General features: G+C 41.5%; 1 protein-coding gene across 1 annotated transcript in view; it reads left to right on the top strand.

Moving 5' to 3' along the window:
* The window catches only part of ATP7B (ATPase copper transporting beta), a 30,028-nt gene extending 10,941 nt beyond the window's left edge, over positions 1 to 19,087 (top strand). The window contains exons 4-21 of the mRNA XM_032207927.1: positions 315 to 478; positions 1,273 to 1,434; positions 3,333 to 3,409; positions 3,772 to 3,946; positions 4,523 to 4,756; positions 4,950 to 5,041; positions 5,156 to 5,283; positions 7,371 to 7,525; positions 7,731 to 7,865; positions 8,687 to 8,881; positions 10,039 to 10,221; positions 11,701 to 11,899; positions 13,168 to 13,314; positions 14,698 to 14,840; positions 15,830 to 16,033; positions 16,146 to 16,263; positions 17,013 to 17,115; positions 18,092 to 19,087. Coding sequence (XP_032063818.1) covers positions 315 to 478; positions 1,273 to 1,434; positions 3,333 to 3,409; positions 3,772 to 3,946; positions 4,523 to 4,756; positions 4,950 to 5,041; positions 5,156 to 5,283; positions 7,371 to 7,525; positions 7,731 to 7,865; positions 8,687 to 8,881; positions 10,039 to 10,221; positions 11,701 to 11,899; positions 13,168 to 13,314; positions 14,698 to 14,840; positions 15,830 to 16,033; positions 16,146 to 16,263; positions 17,013 to 17,115; positions 18,092 to 18,356 — 2,879 coding nt within the window. The 3' untranslated portion in view covers positions 18,357 to 19,087. The remainder of the gene's footprint in view (positions 1 to 314; positions 479 to 1,272; positions 1,435 to 3,332; positions 3,410 to 3,771; positions 3,947 to 4,522; positions 4,757 to 4,949; positions 5,042 to 5,155; positions 5,284 to 7,370; positions 7,526 to 7,730; positions 7,866 to 8,686; positions 8,882 to 10,038; positions 10,222 to 11,700; positions 11,900 to 13,167; positions 13,315 to 14,697; positions 14,841 to 15,829; positions 16,034 to 16,145; positions 16,264 to 17,012; positions 17,116 to 18,091) is intronic.
* The last annotated feature ends 3,303 nt before the right edge of the window (positions 19,088 to 22,390 follow it).

Here is a 22,390-nt window from a genome sequence, read left to right as displayed (position 1 = left end):
GTAGCAAACGGTGTAGAAATTGCTTATGGTCTTTCTTTTTGTTTCATTAGACCATAGCAAGACTCATCTTTTTTTTCTAGTGTACCCGTTGCAACTCCTGTCGTTGCTAAAGGGAACTGTGTTATGGTCACATCTCAGTAAAATCTCTGCTGCTGTGACCAGGGAACAACACTAGAAGGAGGCAGAGAGAGAGCACTAGACATAAAAAGACTCTAAGCTGTTACAGCCCACATCAGAAATCACTTGTAATATTTTATTTTTCTTCCTCTCAAAGGAACTATGTTATCTAACCTTTTTTATTATTGCCACTACAGGAATTGTTTCAGTGTTGGTAGCCCTGATGGCAGGTAAAGCAGAGATAAAATACAAGCCAGAGTTCATACAGCCTCTTGAAATTGCACAGCTGATCCAGAATTTGGGTTTTGAGGCTACTGTCATAGAAGATCATGCAGAAACAGAAGGAAATGTGGAGCTTCTTGTAAGTAATGTATACTTGAAACTGTATGTTGGTTTTGGAAATATCAGCTTTGGAAGAAGCAGCTTCTTATAAACACTTCGTTTAAGGAGTTGTTGCCTCAGTGGGTCAGTTCTGTCAGGTGACACCAATTTTCCTTAACTTGATTTTCTCTTTTCAGCAATTATCTTAGAAGGACCTGTCCAAAGGGGCTGAAAAAAAAATAATTAATAGTTGTATGTAAAAAATAGGCTTTTGTTAACAAGAGGAAATGAAACGGATGGAACAGGAAATGTCTATCATCAAATATGTGATGAGAATGTCAGGGGGTTTGTAGAAGAGGCCTGAGAAGGTTGGGTAATATTAGTAAATTGTTCATGCTGAGGACAGATTCTTCAAAAGTCTTTTTATTCTCTGACATACAGCTATTGTAAGAAAGATAACAACAGTCTGCAGTTATGCTAATAGATCAGAAAAAGGGAACATCTCTTACTGAAGCTACCAGGAAATTTCAGTAAACTAGCTGGTTGCAGAAATTTACAATAAAAGTGGACAGTTATATTCTCAGCTTTGTTTCCTTTAAGATAGCTTTATAAACTCTTCATTCTGAGGGCTTGGGTCACTACCAGCAGAGTTTGAACAGTCATTAGTGTTTTCTTAAAAAGAAAAATAATGGTCTTCCTTGAACACTGAAACCTGCATCAATAATGCTAAAGCTAATTAACTTCTGTACTGGTCCTTCTTAACACTGACAGTGAGAAGAGGCTGCTCTTGATTTCAAAGACTGCAAACTGTTCCTAAAATTGTGTTTTCTTCAGATTACAGGGATGACTTGTGCTTCGTGTGTTCACAACATTGAATCCAAACTTATGAGAACAAACGGCATATTCTACGCCTCAGTTGCACTGGCTACTTGCAAAGCTCACATCCAGTTTGATCCTGAAATTACAGGACCTCGAGACATTATAAAAATAATTGAGGTAGGTGGGCTTTAGAAAAAAAAATAATATATGAACAGTTATAAGTTGAAGCTAAAAAGAAAATAAAACAGCTGATATTTGGGAAGTGTTGCTGACTTTTGCAGATAATGTATGGTGTTTGCTGTACGTGTACGGTCTTGCCTATGTGGTGAAGCTGCTGTGCTTCACAGAATTGCATAGCATCCCAGGCTGTTGCTCTAAAAACACCCTCCAAAAATTATCATAAAAACCCAGACTTTTTAAATCTCTATCTGGTGTAAGTGTCTCTATATCCATTCTGGCTGTTCTGTATGTGGAATCGTGTGTCGCCAGTTTCCAGTTGTTTCAGTGAAGTGTTGTTACATCAGAAGAAACTACGACTTTCTCTTGTCACTGGAAGAGACTGTAAAGGGAGTTTTGTAACAGCAGGGAGCTAAACCCTGTTCATACCATGAGTATTAAACATCTCTGTATACACTGGCATTTATTCCCATAATAATTCAGAGAGAAGCTGTTTAAACCAAAACAGGATGTGATACAGCCTGTAAAGGAAAAAAATCCTGGCTTATCAGTAACCGCAGAGATCATAAAATCTGCCGTTATCATGGCCCAGGTGCCAAAGGTGACAAAGCTTTTTCTTTTGTTTTGGCAGAAGGGGAAGAGAACTTGTTGTATGAGCCACACACAGAAAGTAGTCAGGAGAACAGCAGAGACTGTCTTCCTCTCATATACTTGAGAGTACTTGTTCAGAAAAAGCTCTTTGTCTGTATAGCTGATGTGGCAGCAGTGGTTAATGTGTAAGTAGTAGGCTGCTCAGGCTGGTAGAGTAGTTCTGTGAAGTACATTTTGCCACAGGAGCATCTGATAATGCAGCTCTTGAGTTCAATTTTTTTTTTTTGAGGGTTGTCGGGGAGTGGTTTCACTGCAGCAGCTCACCTAAGTGTCAGGCAGAACTGGCTTTTTGCACCTTTGCTTTGTCCTGCGGTTAGCTTTGCAGGTTAAAACTGAATCTGGTAGTCCCTGTTTTCTACTTCAGGTGTATCTATGAACTGTACTGTTAACAAGTTGAATCACAGAATCGCAGACTGGTTTGGGTTGGAAGCCCACCCAGTCCCAACCCCCTGCCATGGGCAGGGACACCTCCCACCAGCCCAGGTTGCCCAAAGCCCCATCCAGCCTGGCCTTGAGCACCTCCAGGGATGGGGCAGCCACAGCTCCTCTGGGCAGCCTGTGCCAGGGCCTCACCACCCTCATAGTAAAGAATTTCTTCCTAATGTCTAATCTAAATCTACCATTTTTAGTTCAGAGCCATTCCCCCTCATCCTCTCACTCCCCAACGAAGAGTCCCTCCTTATCCCACCGTCAGGCACTGTAAGGTCTCCCCCCGAGCCTTCTCTTCTCCAGGCTGAACAACCCCAACTCCCTCAGTCTGTCTTCATAGGAGAGGTGCTCCAGCCCTCTGATCATCTCAAGTCCTCCTCTGGACTTGTTCTAATGCATCCGTGCTAGCAAGGTTTACTAGCCCAGAGGCTTGTATACATTTTTCCCTTCCTTTGTGGTGTTTTCTGTTTCTCATACCAGTGGGGAGGAAAGTGTGTAAAATTGCTTTGAAGAGGAGGACAGCAGAATTCCAGCTATGGGAGCTGCCTGTGCCTAAGAAGCCAGGATACTGACTGCATCATGATTTTGTCTGTGTGTAGATAACAAAAGTCCTTTATAGGCCATGTTTTGAGTCCTGGCTGATATATGATCTCACATTGGCAGGATCTGAAAATAAATAAGAAAATGGCATTTATTAAATATGGAACAGTGTCCTTTTCTGACATTTCTTCTAAAAGTAGTGTCATTTAAGTATGTTATGAGTAATATCGTTAGTTTAATCAAAGCTAACTCATCTTCCCTCCCCTTTTAATAAAAAGGAAATTGGCTTTCATGCTTCTGTGTCTAGAAGAGTTCCAAATGCACATAACTTGGATCATAAAAAAGAAATACAGCAGTAAGTATTTCTCTTCCTCTCTCAGTAATGAGTGCATGTAGATCATCTCTTGTAATTCACCATCCTCACTTTCCCCAGTTAATTTAGCTTATCCTTGTATAAAGCATATTTAATTTTATGATTTGCTATTCGGTTCAGATACTTTTATTACTTTGATTAGCCTCAGTTTTTAACAGATAAAGCTCTGTACATTTATATATGTAGGAGACACTAAAGTTGTCCTGAAGTGCTGGATCTTTCCCAAATATCCTGAAGCTTTGTGTTAGCACAGCACTAATACCCTCGCTCTGCACCATCATGGTGTTTGGCCTGGGTATTATGGGGTGTGCCATGGCCGGGGATTTACAGCTTCTACTTTTCAGGTGGAGGAAGTCTTTCTTGTGCAGCCTAGTGTTTGGTATCCCTGTCTTAATCCTAATGATTTATATGCTAATACCTGACGGCGGACACCATGGGTCTATGGTGCTGGAACAGAATCTCATTCCTGGATTATCTATATTAAATCTTCTCTTCTTTGTCCTGTGCACTTTTGTTCAGGTATGTCCAGAATATTTCCTAGGGGGTTGTTTTTTATTCATCTCCCATTTACATAATCTGATCTGATAAAGACAGGAGACTGGAAGGGTTTAATGGATTATACCTTCACTCTTCTCTGTACCACCTACATAGACTTAAGCAGGACTTTTCTGCAAAATGCCAATTCTGTAATTGCTCACAGCGCTTACTCCTGCCACAGTTTTGCCAGTTGCATTTCTAAGAGGGGAAAGTAATGTAAAACCAAATAAATACCTGATTGGTTGCAAACTGGTTGGGTAACTCTAGATAAATCACTTCAACTTCTGTGCTTAGTTTATTTTGCATTTCTAGCAAAAGGGTGGTATTTAGCTGGCAGAGCTGTTCAGAGAGCAAGGAAGGGCGAGTGAGGGGATGACAAGGGAATCAACCTCCAAGTAGATGACTTGACTGAAGTTGCAACATATAGCTCACACGGGACAGCAATCCCTTCCCTTATCTACTGCATGTTCATAATTCTATTATAATAGGTGGTATTATGTGCTCCTTGCTTTCACTGCTGTGATCTTAACGTGAGTTTGTCCACGCTTACGCCAACAGTTTCTTGGTGGATGGTATTTTTACCTACAAGCTTACAAATCCCTGAAGCACAAGACAGCCAATATGGATGTGCTCATCGTACTGGCCACGACGATTGCTTATGTGTATTCCTGTGTGATCCTGATGGTGGCCATCATTGAAAAGGCAGAGAAAAGTCCTGTCACTTTCTTTGACACTCCTCCAATGCTGTTTGTATTCATTGCCCTTGGGAGATGGCTCGAACACATAGCAAAGGTAACTCATCTCCACAGAAAATGCCGTGCTTTTATAATGAGAATAGAATAAAACTATTCAGATCAATTTTGGAGTCAGATGTTTCTGATATTTGTGGTACTGTGGTCATTTAAAGTTCATGTATCATCGTGTTCAGTAGGCATCAGCATTTATACATCTCAGTATGTCTTAATCATGTGTCTCTGTTTCTTAGAGTAAGACCTCAGAAGCTCTTGCTAAACTTATATCTCTTCAAGCCACGGAAGCCACTGTGGTGACTCTTGGACCTGACCACTCTATCATCAGGTATTCATGAACCGAAAAAGCTCAGCCTAGGCTTGATGAGTTCATGTGAAAGCATTATTCTTTTGAAGCTGTTGGCCTAAACGATCTGTCTTGTTCTACTTGTGTCTTTTGCAGGGAGGAGCAAGTAGCTGTTGAACTGGTTCAGAGGGGTGATATTGTAAAAGTTGTTCCTGGTGGAAAGTTCCCTGTGGATGGAAAGGTGATTGAAGGCAGTTCTATGGCGGATGAGTCTCTCATTACTGGTAATTTCCCTTTAACTTACTCAGGGATGTGAAATCTGCTGTAACTTTTTCATACAAGAAAAGAAAACAGCCCCAAACCAAAAGGTGTTGTCTGAATAACCTCCTAGCTTAATGAACTCTGTGGCTGGGCTTTGTGAGCTTCAGTCTAAATCCTGTCTGCACGCACCCTTAAAAAAAAAAAAAAAAACAAACACAAAGCATCTCAGCTCAATTCAGTGACTTTTACTGATGTATTGATGGGATGGATGGAAGCTAAACACTGTTGTCATTATTCCAGAGATATGTTAGCAGTTTCCCCAGGAATATATTTGCAGAGGTGGTACCTTTTTAGAAGTAACTTCTAAAGGGCAGTAGAGACATACAGCTGAAATTCTGGGTTGTATGTGCATGGACATCAGACAGGGCTTCCAAGAGGGACTGCCAAGTGAGCAAGGAGAGAGAAAGCAAACCTCACACCTTGGGGCTCATTAAGGGTCATGGGACTTACTCATAATTTTTGAAAATTTCATTTCTTTTTGTTAATTAAGGATTTATTTGATTGTGTAATTTTTATAAATAACTTAAAGGGTCTGTAACTTCTACATTGTCATTGGCTTGCTTGATGTAGTTATGTATTTCTTTGCCTAGGGAGGAGGGGACACCCTTAATTTTAGGAGAACCAGTCATCGCTTGCCTTAAGAACAGAAAATAAAGGTTTTGTAGAGATTCTTGAAAAGACAACGTGAGAGTAGGAGCTTTGCCGCAGAGACAACTTTTGTAGTCTTTGAAAATTGAGGGTGGAAGAAATGGAGACAATGTCCAAACTCCCATGGCTGTACAAAATATCAGTTGGAGAAATTCATAGAGGTTCCTTTTAAGATCAGTTTGTTCCTGGCCCTTTTGAGGGATGGCATGCTGGAGGGTTAGGATTAAGGAAATTTAAGCTTCTTCCTCCATTATTGGTCTCACAAAAGGTCAGGACAAGTTGTAGCTCAGAGGTTCAGAGCAAAATGGCAAAGAGGGATTCTCATAATCCAGGTGTTCGGGCTCTCTTGTTCTGGGGAAAGGTGTAGGATTTCCGTCCACCCCCAGCTTCTACAGTTGCTGGTGACTACCACACCAAGCAGTGCGGTGTTTTTCCAGGCAGCTTGCTGGATTTGTTAGAGGACTGATCAACTTTGTTGTGCTTTTGAAGATTAAACTGATTATTGTCCAGTTAATCAAATAAAGCCTTGCCCAAATTCCTTCACTAATTAAGTGATTTAATAAAAAGCTGGGAAGGTAATGAGATGACTGATGCTTTATCTGCAGGGATAGTAATGCTAATTTTTTTTTTTTGGTTGAGGAAAGGAAAGAATGAAGCATAAGATCTAGTTTCTGGCCCATTTGCTAAGCAGAATCACAGAAAACAGAGGTGACTGAGCCATCTGGTTGTTGTACACGACTTCCACATTCTGTGGTTTGAGGAGCTGTGCTGCGTCTTCTTGTTCACAGTCTCCAGGTTACGTGATTTTTTGGCACTTTGCTGGTGCCAATTCACAGTTTTTTATAAACATAATATACACAGAAAATGTATCCTAAATCTTTTCTGTTACTTTAATAGCCTGTGTTTTGGGTGCCACAAAATTAGCTATCTTCTCTCACAGTGACCCTGTCCATTTGGCTGTTTATTTTGTGATGCATTTCTTAGCCAAGATACTCAGAAATATTACTTCCCCTCCCACGTGTCTCAAAGTTCCAGTGAAGGCATGAGAAACCATGGCCTATTTTAGGAAAATCTGGGCACTGGCGTTTGTAGGCTGTAGGGGATTATGTTTCTGGAGGTCAGAGAATGAGAGCCCTAGATCTCAGGCAGGCTGAAAAGGAAGAGCCAGAGACGTCTGCTAAGGCATTTGCTGCAAAAATAAACCCAGAAAAAGGTTTATAGAAGTATGACACCACTTATACATAGCTTCAGAAGACAAAAACAAGATGTGACTTCATGTCATTATTGTTCAGCATGCTGATTTTGCTAGCATGCAATGTGCTGTGTGCTAATGGACTAAATTCAGTGTCATTAGAGGTGCTTGCACTGGTCTGGCACATCTGTTCTTACTCTTTCTGTCCAGGGGAAGCCATGCCAGTCACCAAAAAGCCTGGGAGCACGGTGATCGCTGGGTCTATAAATGCGCATGGCTCAGTTCTTGTTAACGCAACCCATGTTGGTAACGATACCACCCTAGCACAGATCGTGAAATTGGTGGAAGAAGCTCAGATGTCAAAGGTAAAAGTAATAGAAAGTAAGCCTTATTCACAGATTTTGATTAAATTAGAAAAAATATCCCATATTCTGACATATTTACGCATTCAGCAAACTGCTGTTTTTCCAGACTTCAAAAAAAGAATCAGATAAAGACTATTGCTTTCATGAATTCTGCATATTTGTGTTTTGATCATAAACATGCAAATCTCTCTCTTTCTTTTTGTAGGCACCTATCCAGCAACTGGCAGATAGGTTTAGTGGATATTTTGTTCCATTTATCATCATTATTTCTACAGTGACCTTGTTAGTATGGATCACAATTGGTTTTATAAAGTTTGATATCATTCAGAAATATTTTCCTGTAAGTAATTTCGTTAAGAGTTGGATTTTGTTGTTAGTGAAGTCTCCCAATGAAATTAATGTACCTTTGGTGTGTAGGGTTTGATGTTGTTTTTGTACAGTGTGGTGTTTTCTACACAGAGTAGATAATTAAACTAATTAAAATATATTTGCAGGTATAAATATAGCTGTGCTTTTAGCCCTTATTTCTGCATGGGGTTCTCACAAACTGAAACTACTGGTATTTCTTCTGTAATAAACATTATCTATAACTGTATTGAAAGGAACTGAGCTGTTCCTATCATGCTTGAAATATTGTTTGAACATCCTTTTCCATGGCAGATAGTGGGTTTGGTGTTAGAAGGAAGGTGATCTCTTATATTTTCGATGTATATTTGCTATGCTCGGCAACTGTGGCAATCCATGCACCTGGATGTAGGGTTCTCCTTTGGTAAATCATGAAGGGAAGGCCAGGAAGCTACACAATCATCCATGAGCCTGAAAAGAGAGTCACTCTGTCAAACCACTTAATGTAAGGGGTAATTCTGCTGTGTTGCTTCAATAGGTGGTGTCCAACAGAAAGTCCTGAAGCATATGTGTGCTTGAGCAGCAAGAAAGCCACAAAATGCTGCCATAAACAATTCATAATATTGATGTTTCTCTACCATTACAGTAACAATAATAGATTGTTTTCCTATCCTGGAGGTTTCTGGGTAAATGTGTGTTGGTTTTTTTTTGAAGTGAATATGAATGCACATGTGTGTTATCTTCTATCAGCAAACATGCATCTCTTTGTTGTTTGTTTTTTTCTTTTTTTTTTTTTCCCCCCCCCCTCTCTTGCAGAATCAGAACAAAGACGTTACAAAAGCTGAACTGATACTGCGGTTTGCATTTCAAACCTCAATCACCGTGCTGAGCATTGCATGCCCCTGTTCTTTAGGCTTGGCTACCCCAACAGCTGTGATGGTGGGCACAGGAGTTGCTGCGCAGAACGGTATTCTCATCAAAGGGGGAAAGCCCCTGGAAATGGCACACAAGGTTAATGCTTCATTTGTACTTCTGTAGCTTACCCAGCTGTTGCAACATAGAAAACTGATGAAAAGAGGAGGAGGAAAAAGGATTTGACATGTCCAAAGCCAGTAAGAAGAAGATGGGTTTAAACTATGTTATGGGAGACTGGATTAGACATAAACGGAATAACTTAAGTGAAAGGGATAAGTAAGAATAAGTTAATCAGACTGATAATTATTGTTCTTACTGGACATGATAAAATTGTGATATGAGAGATCAGAAGGCTCTTTACAAGGCTCTGCAAAATAAAAAAGCAACAAATACAAAAGTAACGGCAAAATGGAACAACTACAAAAGAAAAGAAACATGAAAAATACTCTAATTAATTTTGTTTTAGCTTTTTTTTTTTTTTTTTTTTCGTTTGAATTTTTGGATTACAGGGAAAAGTTGGGTCAGGGCTTGGAAAATTAGGTGGCCTGTTGGATTCTGCAGGGTTGATGGGCTGGAATAGCTGAGAATGGAAATGGTGCTGACTTTAGGGGTTTTGGTTTATGTGTTTCTCCGTGCTGTGTTTATTTTTCAAGATTAGAATTTAGCTTTGATTTTTGGTGTATGTGGGGCCGTGTTTCTTGGTTCTTTGCTGATTCCTCAAGACCCACAGGGCTGGCTAACCAGTGATTGCTGAATTTGGTGAGGTTGGCTTTGATTAGATCATTGTTTCTTGAATTTGTTGCAGTTTCTTGAATTCTCTCCCACCCGCTCTATCTCCAAACAACTTTGAATCCTCTTTCCTAAATGCTACTGCTAATTATTTGGAACAGGAGTTGTAAAAGCCCTCCTTGTATTGCATACCTTGTGGTAAAAGTGAGTAAGGTGCCATTACATGAATCCTGCATGAGAATACATACACACAAAGTGCAAGTCCTGCAGTGAGTGTGTTGTCTGAGATCCTGATACAGGTACAGCATGGTACTGTAGCTGTATGGGCAATGAATAAGAAGGCATGAGGAGTCCTGCACAGACAGTTCACAGTACAGGAATCCCTGACTTTTGTAGGTTTATTCATTGTGGTTTGGTTACACTAATCTGATTATTGATCTCTTGCCTGCATTTATGTGCCTAAAGCATGCAAACATTCCTACGATCACACAGCTTAGGTAGTAACTGTGGTTTCTTTTTTGCAGATCAAGACCGTGATGTTTGATAAAACTGGGACCATCACCTGTGGAGTTCCTAAAGTGATGAGGGTGCTTCTGCTGGGAGACACAGCTGTGCTCTCTCTGAAGAAGGTCCTGGCAGTGGTTGGCACTGCAGAAGCCAGCAGCGAGCATCCTTTAGGAGTAGCAGTGACTAAATACTGCAAAGAGGTACTGAGCCTTTCTGTTTCACCTCAGGGTTGAAGAGATCTACATGAATGCAGCGATGTTGTGTGAAATGAGCAAGTTCCAGAGGGACAGGCCTCTCTGAAAAGTAACAGGCTGAAAAGCTGGCGGATTTTATGATTGTGCATCTTACTCTGAGTGATACCTAGAAGGCATATTCTAAGCTTTGGCTTTCTGGTAATTCTATGGAGTCCTCAGGCAAGATCTTACGAAGTTTTCCCAGAAATAACAGGGGGAAAAAAAAGGATTACGGAATATATGCAGGAAGAATGCTTATGTTTAAAATAGCATCGTGAAGCAAATATATATGGTGACATTTCACATATTACCTGGTTGTAGTAGTCACTTCTGTTAGTCATTTGCTTATCTGAATAGCTCAAGCAAACAGCTTTAAACCAAACATGAATGCTGTCCTGTGATATGTGTGAATTTCACAAATTAATAGATTGCTCACGTTTTCACAAATTGTGCAGATCCGTAGAGGTCGCTTACATATCGCGTGTGTTCATCAAGTATTTCAGGAAGAATGAAGGTACAAATAGAAACCAACATAGGAAACCTGCTTTAAAAATAACCAGCTTCTTGCTGCTAAGAGAAGTCACTGGGCTTTTTGTGATTAGTTGATGAATCTGAAACTTACTAATGATAGATCTTTCAGTGGTGAAATTTAGAAGTTAACATGTAAATTTAGAAGGAAAAATAGAGTGTAGGTAGTGATTCAATTGCCTCCTTTATATATAACATTTTCTGTTTCCAAATTTGTCTTAGTTTCCCTGATACTTAAGTCATTATCACATGCACCAATTATTACTGGCTTATGGTTATATGAATTCAAATGCTGTACTGTTTGCAGGTATTCTTACCATGTGCCTTATCATCTCGACATTGTAATGAGGTCACTGAAAGGTACACACAGTTCTGACTTTGAGAGCTAAGCCAGAATAACTTGGTTATAAATGAATGGATTGGAAAAAAAACAACCCTATAGGGTTCTGATAATTCATTTTCTCATCTTGAAGGTACTCACTGGCTTCTCCTTCACTCCACAAAAACAAAACAAAACAAAAAAACAGTTTCCTTAGTAGAATCATCCACCAGGTCAGCAGATCACAGGGATTAGATGCAGTTTTTCACTGTCCTTATATGTGTTTGTGTATATACATAAGAGCTGATGCCACACAGCCACTTGTCTGTGAAGCTAATTAGAAGTTGCCTCTTTTCAGAGGCTGTATGGCTTGCTGTAGTATTTCTTTTTAGTTCCTAATCTTGGCTGAGGTCATGAACCAACACTGTAACCTCTTTGCCTTTGAAAACCCCAGCACATCTAGGACATCCTTGTTTTAATTTCTGCTCTATGCCGCCTTAAGTCTTTGTCAAGAGGAGGAATGAGGTCTCTTTTTGGTGGGAGTTGTCTAATATTTGTACCACGCGCTGACTGACAGTGAACTCTGCTTACATCTGCAGGAGCTTGGCACCCAGAGCCTGGGCTACTGCACCAACTTCCAGGCGGTCCCAGGCTGTGGCATCAGCTGTAAAGTTGGCGGCGTTGAGGCTGTCCTGGGCATGGCCGAGGAGGGGCTGGGTGAGCTGGATGCTAACAGGAGCGGGGACAGCAGCGTTCCTCTGGAAGATAACGCACTGATCGCGCTCCCTGAATCAGAAGGTACTTCTGCCCAAGGGCTAATGAATCCTGCCAGACTAGGAACAGCAGAAGGATGGAGAGAGAGACAAAGAATATGAGGGACAAAAATAAGCCTTTATGAAAACTTGAACTCTCTTCTCCCCTACTCTCAATTGCTCTGGAATTCAGAAACCTAATTAAGGATCTGGATGCTACAGTGCTGAGTACTCCAAAAGTCTGCACAATACCTAGGCAATAAGCCATAGTCAGCAAGGTCCCTTTAGGACAGAAGAATGGTCCATCAGAGAGCAAAGTTTGACAATTAGCATGATCTTCTTACTTGGAGCAATTACCTTTAACATACGTTATCTTATTGCTACATTTATGTCCTACCTTTTAGTTCTGTAATAACTTGGACCTTTTGTTTTCTGTTTCAATATCTCTCAAGGCACTTAATTAAAAAAAAATAATCAGCAGGTGCACAATAAAAGTTTCAGTGCGTAATGTTTTTGATTTAGCCAACAAATTTATTTTTGTTTCAGGCTCTGTGAAAGGCACTTTGATCTTTGTTATTGTACGAGAGAAAGAATACATGTTGAAAGCCTTCTTTAAGAAGCTCATCAGTTCTCTGAAGACTGTGTCTCTTCTGACCTTTTTGAGAAAGCTATTAGAAGAATTAAATAAAATAAGAACTTTAATCATCAGAACTGTGCCATGTGTGAATGGTGTTGATGTAATAGCTTCTCTCTGTCTTCAGATGGCTTTTGTGAAGTTGGATTGACTTCTTAATGAAGAGCTCTCCATACTGTTTCATTGTTTGTTAGAACAAAACTACTTTTTTTGTTACCAAAAATAGCCTTTATATTTGAAAGAAGTTGTTAGTTGTGAGAACAATGGGGCGTGACATTTAGGAAATGTGCACGCTGCGCTTATCCAGAAAAACAATGCGAACTCACAGAGGCAAATATGTGCAAATGCTTCCATTAAGTTCATGACACAGTTCTGTGTATAAACAGGCTCAGAAGTGAGTCTTGAAGGAGGAAAGTTTTGTGAGGCTGTCAGCAGGTAGTGGCTATGCGTTTGGGTTTGGCCACGACAGCAGCACTTCAAATAAGCCTCATTTCATTCGATAAGCCCCCAGATGAAGTGTCTAGGATGTGGCCATTCCCAGTCAAAGACTCACACAAAAGAAAACCTCTGCAGAGTGTTTCAATAGCTAGTGCAGCCTGAAACTGTCGTTCTCAAACATAATGTCTCTGGCATGTCTCCTTTTTGTAAGTCTCTCATTTTTCTTTTCTCTCTCCACGAAGGTCCGTCAGCTTCCCACGTGTACTCGGTGCTGATTGGAAATCGCGAGTGGATGCGGCGAAATGGCTTGCACATCGCAAATGATGTAAATGATGCAATGACAGACCACGAAACCAAAGGACAGACTGCCGTATTAGTGGCTATAGATGGTAACTGCTGTTCTTTGGAGAGACTTAATCAATGTCAAATGATTCTACCATGGAAAGGATAAAAACAAAGTGAACCAAGTCATTGGTAACTTAGTGTCAAGCGACTACTACTACTTATTATTATTACTTCCAGTATTTATATAATAATACAATATATATATATACTATATATAATGATACAATTATGATATTATATCACAGTAACTTATAATGTTATAAATAATATTTGCTTTCAGTGTTTAAAGATCTTGTTGGGTAATTTTTAATTTAAATTTTCATTTCTGAACCTCCTGCTTCCAAAAAGCAGTGCTGGTGCAGGGTGTGCAACCACAAACTGATGTCCCACCCAGACTTTACATCACTTAAGGATTTCAGGTTGACCCATTGCATTACTGATCTCAAAGTACTTCATGAATAAACGTGGGAGATCATTAGATTGTTCAAGTATAAAAGAAATGCTAGATCAGACTAAATGAGTTTTTCCAGAGGGCTTCTGCTCTGTGCCACACAGAAAGGGATCCTAGACAACACCTTGATACGAGAAGCTGCTGTAATGGTGATAGATTGCCAGTGCACCTGTGATCTTGATTTGGGGCCTCTGAATTAATCAGTGAATAAATAATCTTGATGTGCACACAGAGTAATTTTCAGAGGCCTTTGCATGTCTCCACTGGGGCTCTGTCAGGGTCCAGCAAAATCAAATGCTGAAAATCAGGACCCTTGGAGTTCCTGTTGTTGGTAGTGATAGTGACCGGGGAAACTGGGGACTGAAACCTTGTTAAGGCTTTACTTTTGAAAAAGTAAGCATGGGATTTTTGTAAGTCACGTGCAGTCACACAGCATGGGATTTTTGTAAGTCATGTGAAGAAAACACAGAAATGCCTTTCAGTCGATGTGTTGGAAGTTGGGCACAGCATTCCTGTAGAGAAGTAATTAATTGTGATAGAGATCCAACCCTGAAAGATTAGGGGATATAAAAACAAATGCACTGCTTCCTGGAGGAATAGCTTCAGCACCTGACCTGGGCACAAAACATTCTCTGGCCCTCAATCATATTTGTCCAGGCCATAAAACCTATCAGTCGGGCATGTTTAAAAGCCACCCCCTTATTTTCCCCTATTTTCCCCTTCTTCCTGGTCCAGGAGTTTTATCAAAGGAGCCTATTGTTAGATCTGGAACAGATAAAAGAGAGGTGTGTGTGTGTGTAAGAAAGGGGCCATAGCTTAGAAAACTTCAGATGGTGGTTCAGGCTTCTGAAAGCCAATCCTGCTCAGAAAATGTTGCTTTACAAGCCACCGTGGTGTGATGGAGGGAAAGTCCTACACTTTTGTTGCCCCTTTGCTGCCCAAAGCTGTTTTTAACGCAGGATGTCTCTTTGTGAAGGTGCCCTGTGTGGAATGATTGCCATAGCAGACACTGTCAAGCAGGAGGCAGCCCTTGCTGTGCACACGCTGAAAAACATGGGAATAGACGTGGTGCTGATAACAGGAGACAACAGAAAAACTGCAAAAGCCATTGCTACTCAGGTACCTTTTTGCATTTAAAAAAAAAATGTGTGATGGGCTTCCAAGGATCTGCTCGTTCCAGTGGGTTGGGAGTAAGCAGAGTTTCCCTGGATGTGTTAAAGAAAGGTTAACGTCTGTTGAACTGGACTGAAAATCAGGTGGAGTTGTAAAGTCCAGTGACTGCACTAAGACCTCAGTGAAGACAAGCATTCAGTGCTGTCCCCAGTAAGGGAAGTTGGGATCTGGAAGTTGGGATCGTATTTTAATTCCCTCTTTCATCTTTGCGTTCAGTTGTTTTCAAGTGCTTCCCCACCCCACCTTTCTTTGTTACGGGAAGAAGTTTTTCAGAAATGGACCTTGATTTATGGCTGCGGGCACCCAGGTGAAGTTTTCAAAGGAGCTTACTCTATGCCAACCCACGTTTTCACTGAAATTTTGTCACTTACTTCCTTTCCAATGGAAAAATGGGGAGCTACTTTTCAAATGTTACTTTTTGAAACATAAAAGGTAACTTCTACCTCTTGTAGTGAAAAGCTGATCTCTACCTGATGAAGCAGCCTGACCAGGGGTGTTGTCACGGCCCTCTTTAGTACACCCACCTCTGTTCTGTTCTCCAACTGCAGCACTAAGCTATTGGTTAAGCATCTCCAGGTTAGTTGAGGTGTGGACAGGTAAATTTATCCAGCCATCTACTTTATTTTCAGTTTCCCTGAGACTTGCATATTTAGGTTGATGTGTGTTTTCCCTAGTGTAAGTGCCTGATGACTCTGACATGTGCCAAGGGCAGTGTGTGGTTTGCCCGCCTCTCTGTGGTAATGATGAAGGGGACTGTAATCAATCCCTTTTTTACACTAAAAACATGTTGGTCATCAGCTTTCTGTGCCACTTGCAAGTGTGGCCTTGACCAGAATTAGTTTGGGTGTTTGTTTTTCCCTAAAAACAGCAGGTGGCCTTTCCTTTTGGCGTGAAGCATGTCACCAACAAGCACGCGTTTCTTTCTTTGTACGTAGGTTGGGATCAAAAAAGTCTTCGCTGAGGTTCTTCCTTCTCACAAGGTTGCAAAAGTCCAGGAGCTCCAAAACGAGAGGCGGAAGGTTGCAATGGTTGGTGACGGAGTCAATGATTCCCCTGCACTAGCCAGGGCTGACATTGGAATTGCGATTGGAACGGGCACCGACGTTGCCATTGAAGCAGCAGACGTTGTTCTCATCCGAGTGAGCACTACGGTTTTGACCTGGCTTCTTTCATCACTTTGTTGCTCTTCTTTTTAGCTCGGTGTTCTGAAGACTGCGTGTGGAAACCTTTCGATGCTTTTCTGTCTTGCAGAACAACTTGCTAGATGTTGTTGCCAGTATTCACTTATCAAAGAGAACAGTACGAAGGATACGGATAAATCTGATTCTTGCCTTAATCTATAATCTGCTTGGAATACCAATAGCAGCAGGTGAGTGGCTGCTGGAGCTCAGCCTGAGGAAGACAGCAGCAGTGCTCAGCTCTGTGGTGTCTCTTGCAGGATTTCCTGCTCAAGGAACTGAAAAGAGGTTCCTGAAGCATCTAAGCCTTGGCAGAGGGAGGGAGGACAAAATATATACGTTTATAGATGTTTATGTTGGTAGAAGTCTATATTCTCCCAATTTTAAGCTCTTATGAGTGAATTCTTATATGTTAAAAAAAAATAAAAAAATAAAAAAGCTCTTATTTTACATAGCAGTACTTGGGGATCAGTTTTAGTATATTTTAAACCACCTCTCATGAGAGAGATCATCCCACTTCTTGGTGCTCGCTCTTTTATTCAGCCTGAACTGCACATTTTCTCTCATACTGTTTAGATTCTCCGTGCTTCTGTCAGACATCTTCTCATGCTCCAAATTCCAACTTAAAACTTACTTTTAGCAGTTCTCTTTTTCTTTGTCAGTAAGTTCTCCCTCGTTTGCCTGGCTGTTGCTTTGTCTTTCTATCGCTTTTGCTTTTTTCATATGTGCAGAAGGGACAAATAGGCTTACCTTGTGGCTGCAGTCTTGTAGCTGAATCTGTGCAAAGCCCAGCCCTTGCAACTGAAGGGAAATATTTAAAACTAAGTAAATACATGTTTATCTGGTTGTATTTCTAGAGGTCTCAATAAGTCACGTTGCTCTGTTCTGTGATACGCAGGGACAAGCTGCCCTGGCTGACGTCTGTATGCTCTTTTGCTAGGTGTGTTCATGCCCGTCGGCCTCGTGCTTCAGCCTTGGATGGGATCAGCTGCGATGGCAGCCTCCTCTGTGTCCGTCGTGCTGTCCTCCCTGCAGCTGAAATGGCAAGTGGGCTTACACTGAGCAACTGGGGGGCTGTCAGCAGCTCAAACGAGACAGTAGTTTGGGCTTTGTATACCTAAAAACACCTGACAGCCCTTTAGCACGGGGCTGTTCTGTCTAATTCTTGGCTCCAAAAGAGATGGATGTCACTATCATGAACACACCCAGACTTAAGACTATATTGAGTCTTTAATTATCAGCTGAAGTACTGAGTGGATGCCACAAGGGCAGCTGTGTTGGAGACTGTGAACCAAGTTCAGTACCAAGGGAGGTAATGATTGGTGCTGTTCTTGCTGTGGATATCAACCGAACAAATAATTCAAATGAGAGTTCTCCATAAAGTAGCAGTAAATGATTTTTGAAAGACTTGCACCTGCTTTTATTACTTAGTCTTTTTAATTTAGCCAAGGAGAAAAAGAAGCAAAGTATGTTTATTCTTTTGGCCCTTGCAGCTGGTGAAAGCATCCTGCTTTTCTTTTATTGGAAGTGAGTGACTGTTTGAAATGTAACAAGATTTTTCAAATTCTATTAAATTTTATTCTACATTTTTTGGGTGCAGTTGCAATGGACCTAGTTTTAAGAGCTTTGTGAACACGCATCTTTTTAAAATCAAAATTTTTAGAGTTTCTGAAATTAGTCCAAACCATCAAATGTTTCTACTGTAGCTTGGGCCTTTTGTAGTGTACAGTGCAGTGCCAACTAATGTAGGAAATCTGTTACTGCATCATGATTCTGATCCTGTGAATGCTCAGTGAGATCACAGTCTCGAATAAAAACCTCATTTTGAGACACCTTCTCGTTTACTGTTTGAACTGTCGTAATGCCATGTGATCACCACTCTTAGCCATTAATATTTTGTATGAAGTGCAGATAGCAAACTTCTCAGGTTATGAGAAGTTTCTGACTTATTGTAATGCCAAAGTCACTTCCACACATTGACCTCTTGATATTAAATGTCTTTTCTCTCTCTCTTCTTAGTTATAAGAAGCCAGACACAGAAAGTTACGAGGCACAAGCTCAAGGCCGCATGAAGCCACTGACTCCTTCCCAAATCAGTGTTCACATCGGGATGGATGATAGGAGGAGGGATTCATCCAGACCCGCTCCCTGGGATCAGATCAGTCAAGTCTCTCTCTCTTCTTTGACTTCAGACAAGCTGCCCAGACGTAATGGCTTTTTTGAGGAGGAAGGGGACAAGTGGTCGCTGCTCATGAACGGCAGAGATGAAGAGCAGTACATCTGAAGCACCGTGTTCTTAGTGCTGCAGGAAACATCCCAGTGACGAGAGGAGCTGAGTTATGCCATCAAGATCTTCAAGGTTATAAGCGAAGTTGTTCCTTCAGCTCACAAAACGACTGCAACTCAGTCTGGTGTTGAGTTGTATGGGTTGTGGATTCCTTCAGGCCACCAGTTACGTCCAGTCACTGAAAGAATCTGGGGCTCTGTAGTGAACTGGCTCCTTTGCACACAGCAAATACTGAAATAATGTAAAATTTCAGAGTTTAATGGAGTTTCTCTCTTCTGGACTGCTTGCTGGGCACCAAATTTCATACTTTTCACTGTTTTTAACTTTATTCTTTCAAGAGTACGTGAAGCAAAAATATTTTTCAGAGCTTCCAAGTACTAATTTCTCTGTCCAAGTGAAAATATCCGTGGCATAAAGAGCTCTGTGGTTGGAAGCTGTATTTTTAAGCAGAATCCTAACTAGTCACACTACTGTGAGAGCACTTTATACTTAGGATTCGTGTGCATCTTATTGGACCAAAAATGCTTCAGTGTTTCACTGACTGCGTTTACAGATATTCCTGTTTGGGACAAACTCCTTAAAGTCACTAGGAATATTCCGTTCTTAATGCAATTCCTGGTCCAAGTTAGTGCAGCAGTTTCCTGTGGATACCTTGCAGAATCCTTTGACATCCTGGACAATTGGACAGTCGGCTTGTTCTTCCCTCGGACTGGGTGAAGAATTTTTCAGCGTGAGTGGCTGAAAGCAGGACTAGGTCTGATGTCGGTGTGACTCCAGCATGGCTGGATGGAGCAAGTTCGTTGCATGTTAAGACCAGTTTGTGTGTTGATTAAAATGGAGTCAAAAGGTTAAATGGGACGTGGTGGAAAAGCAGCCTTAAAATGCAGGACTTCTACTTAACTGCAGTGTAATTTACTGTTTCTGATGACAGAAGGGCTTGAGCTAAAAAGATCTGCAATAGCTTGAATTTGAATGCAAATGGGTTTTCATGTTTTGAATTGGTTTTAATTTTCATCTTTTCTCTAGTTTAATAAGAAATGAAGGTGCTGAACAAATGTTTTTCACTTTAACATCTTTACCAAAGCTGGCAGTAACTTTGTCACTCTGAATGTCACATTTTACCCTTAACACCTTTTGGGATCAGTCAGGGCAATCGACTGCTTCAGTGCGCTGAATCTGGTCCCGTGGTGCTGTGCTGCTGGACTGTGGGACTCTGAAGCAAGCAGACCAGAGTTTTATGATCTGGTTTAAGAGGTGAAAGAACAGAAATTACTGTGCTGAGCAATGTGAAGTAAGCATTTAATTTCACTGACTTACATATAGGACTGTTTCCCGTGGGGGTTCAAATCCTGCTCCTCTTAATGGTTTTTGTTTTACAAGTCAGGAAGAAGGCTCTTCCTAAAGCATCAGGCAGGTCTTCCTGTTCTCTCTTCCTCTTAATATTATGTTTGAGCTGTCCTCGGAAAACATCAACAGCATTGCCTTAAATATAATTACGAATCTGTTTTAAAACTGTAAAATGTCCTTATATGCAGAGATTACTTTCACAGCGTGCACTTTTCAAACATGCCACAGGTGCCTACGGATGGCCCTGTGGGGAAGGTGGTCTACTGGTTCACTACGTTGTGTTTTCTTACCAGTGCTTACAGTAAAAAATTGGTGTTTTGTTTTTTTTTTTTCAAACAAACAAAGCCTGCGTGTCTTGGTTTTTGTTGTTGTTGGATTTTGGAGGGGTGCACCAAAAATAAAGTGATAGACCGCAGCAGAACCAAGGCTTACTTGATTAAATTGTTGACTTGATCACCGCTTTCTGGAACTTCAGACCAGTCTGCCGGCTAGATTAGTCTTCTGCTTATTAATGCAACACGTCTGAAAGATAGTTTAAGCCAAAAATCACGTTATACACACATCCAAAATTATGGTGATGGGTAAGAGATTTTGTGGCTGATTAGATTGACTGCTTTGAGATCTAGTTCAGGCAGAGTAAGCAGAAAAAAAGACAATTACTCCGTGCATTGAGGCAGGTAAGGTTGTAAGCATGCTGAAGGGTGGAATTAGAATCCCAAATCATCCTGAGAAATCGGACAGGACTGACAAATGTTGCAGAGAGGACAGAGAGGAATTAAAGGTCAGCCTGGCAGGAGAAAAGGTCAAGTGGTTGTCTTGTGCTTGTTTTGTGACCCGTTCTAGCAGCGCTGTGGTGCTGTAAAGTGGACACATACACAGAGGTGCGTAAAGGTTGTCACCTACATGACATAAAACAACTGTTCGGCTCTGGTGAGGGATCAGCTGGAGCTGCAGCTCTGGTTTTGTATGCCACGCTTGTTAGGAAATGTTGTAGACGGTTCAGAAAAGAGCAACAAGACTTAGGAGAAGTCTAGAAAACATGCGAACATAAGGACCTGAGAATAAGAAACGTAAGCAGGTAAGCCCTCAGCTCAGTGCCCTGGCTGCTCACCCATACACCTCACACCTCCCTTTTCCCAGGATTAAACATTCTGATGGATTGGGGAGCACAGAGAGGCTTTTCAAATCCCAATTGTTGTCTTCAGTGTCTAAATTCTGCACATTCCCCTGGCGTGACTCAGGTGCTGCAGATCTGAGCCTAAACATTGATTTATCTGATGATAAACCAACACACAGGAATGTCACAGCCGTGCTGCAGGGGTGACATTATTTTCTCTAAATCTTTGCTGCTGTCTAGTTATTTTGCCTTGGAAAAAGTAGTGAGTCTTTGCCTGTATATATTTATAGATATATTTATTAACACAGAAGACACTTAGAGGGTAAGTTGCTGTTGCTTTGGTTTCCATGGGATTCTTAGTGCAGCAGATCCGTAGTGTTTCAGTGATGGTTTCCAACCATTTTCCTCCTCTTGCTATTGTTTTACATAACAATGTTGGTGCCCCGAGTTCAGGGAAAAGAAGCGATTCCCTTGGTGTGATCTCAGTTCTGTGCAGGCTGATCGCATCCTCTGCGTGACTAAACAGTCTTAGAGAGATGGGATTCTCTCTGAATGGGCTCGTGCGTGAGGAAAACAAATGAGTAGGCGGCGAAATAATACGGTGGAGTGCAGGATGGTAAATGAGATAACGCTGAGATGTCCGGTTTAATTTCCTCTACTAAGACACCACCCCCAAGCATGCTGTTTTTCAGTGGAAACCATCTGAGAGCCACAACAAAAGAAGTGAAGGGCAAAGCATCCTGCTTGTATGCGAGTCCCAGACAGGTACAAAGGCAGGAGGAGGGAGATGATTCCTCTCCTTGTCTCGAGTTCAAAGCACCGGGGCTTTGCAGGCAAGCACAGCCCAGCTGCAGGCTCTCTGAGCAATGATCTGATTTTCATGAGCTGTTCATGCACAAAAGGATCATTTCTGGAGTTTTCCCAGGTAAAGGGGAAGGGATTTGGCATGAGGAGGTGTGCGTTTTGTTTCCTCGCTTGGGCATTCAGCTGCCCCAGGCTAAGGAATCTCCCCTGGGAGATATGTGCTGGTTATTATCAGCGTGTGCTGGTTATTAGCAGTGAGTGCAGCAGCCCAGGTGGCTGCGTGGCCCTGGCTGGGGCTGTGCCACCTGGAGCCAGCACCCCACATCGCAGGGGACCACGAGATGTCACTGCAGGCTCGGCCCGAGGCGGAGAATCCCCTTCATCTGCAAAGCATCTGAAAATCCAGCTCAGTCAGTGCTCGTTGACTCATTAGCCACGAGGGGAAGGAAGATGCAAAGGGGGCAGCTTAAGTCAAAGAATACAGCATGCCTAAATTTTTGGGTTGACTTGACATTATCTAGCTGGGGAACAGAGGATTTCAGGCAAGCATTTATTTGCACGGAGCTCTGAATTGCTACCTTGGTTGTATTATTTGACAGCTCCGCATGTGCTGTCTGCTAAAATTATTGTTAGCTTTCTTTTCTTTTTTTTTTCCCTTTGACAAGCTGCAATGTAAGGAGAGGAGCAGAGCTGCAGGAAGGCTGAGTGTCCTGTCCCTGGCTGCGTGCTCAGCACCAACCCACGCCTTCAGGCAGAAATTTGA

The sequence above is a fragment of the Aythya fuligula genome, chromosome 1 (genome assembly GCF_009819795.1).
Source record: "Aythya fuligula isolate bAytFul2 chromosome 1, bAytFul2.pri, whole genome shotgun sequence".
NCBI classification, from domain to species: Eukaryota; Metazoa; Chordata; class Aves; order Anseriformes; family Anatidae; genus Aythya; species Aythya fuligula.
Note: the sequence above shows the minus strand (reverse complement) of the source record. Positions and strands in the feature narration are given on the sequence as shown.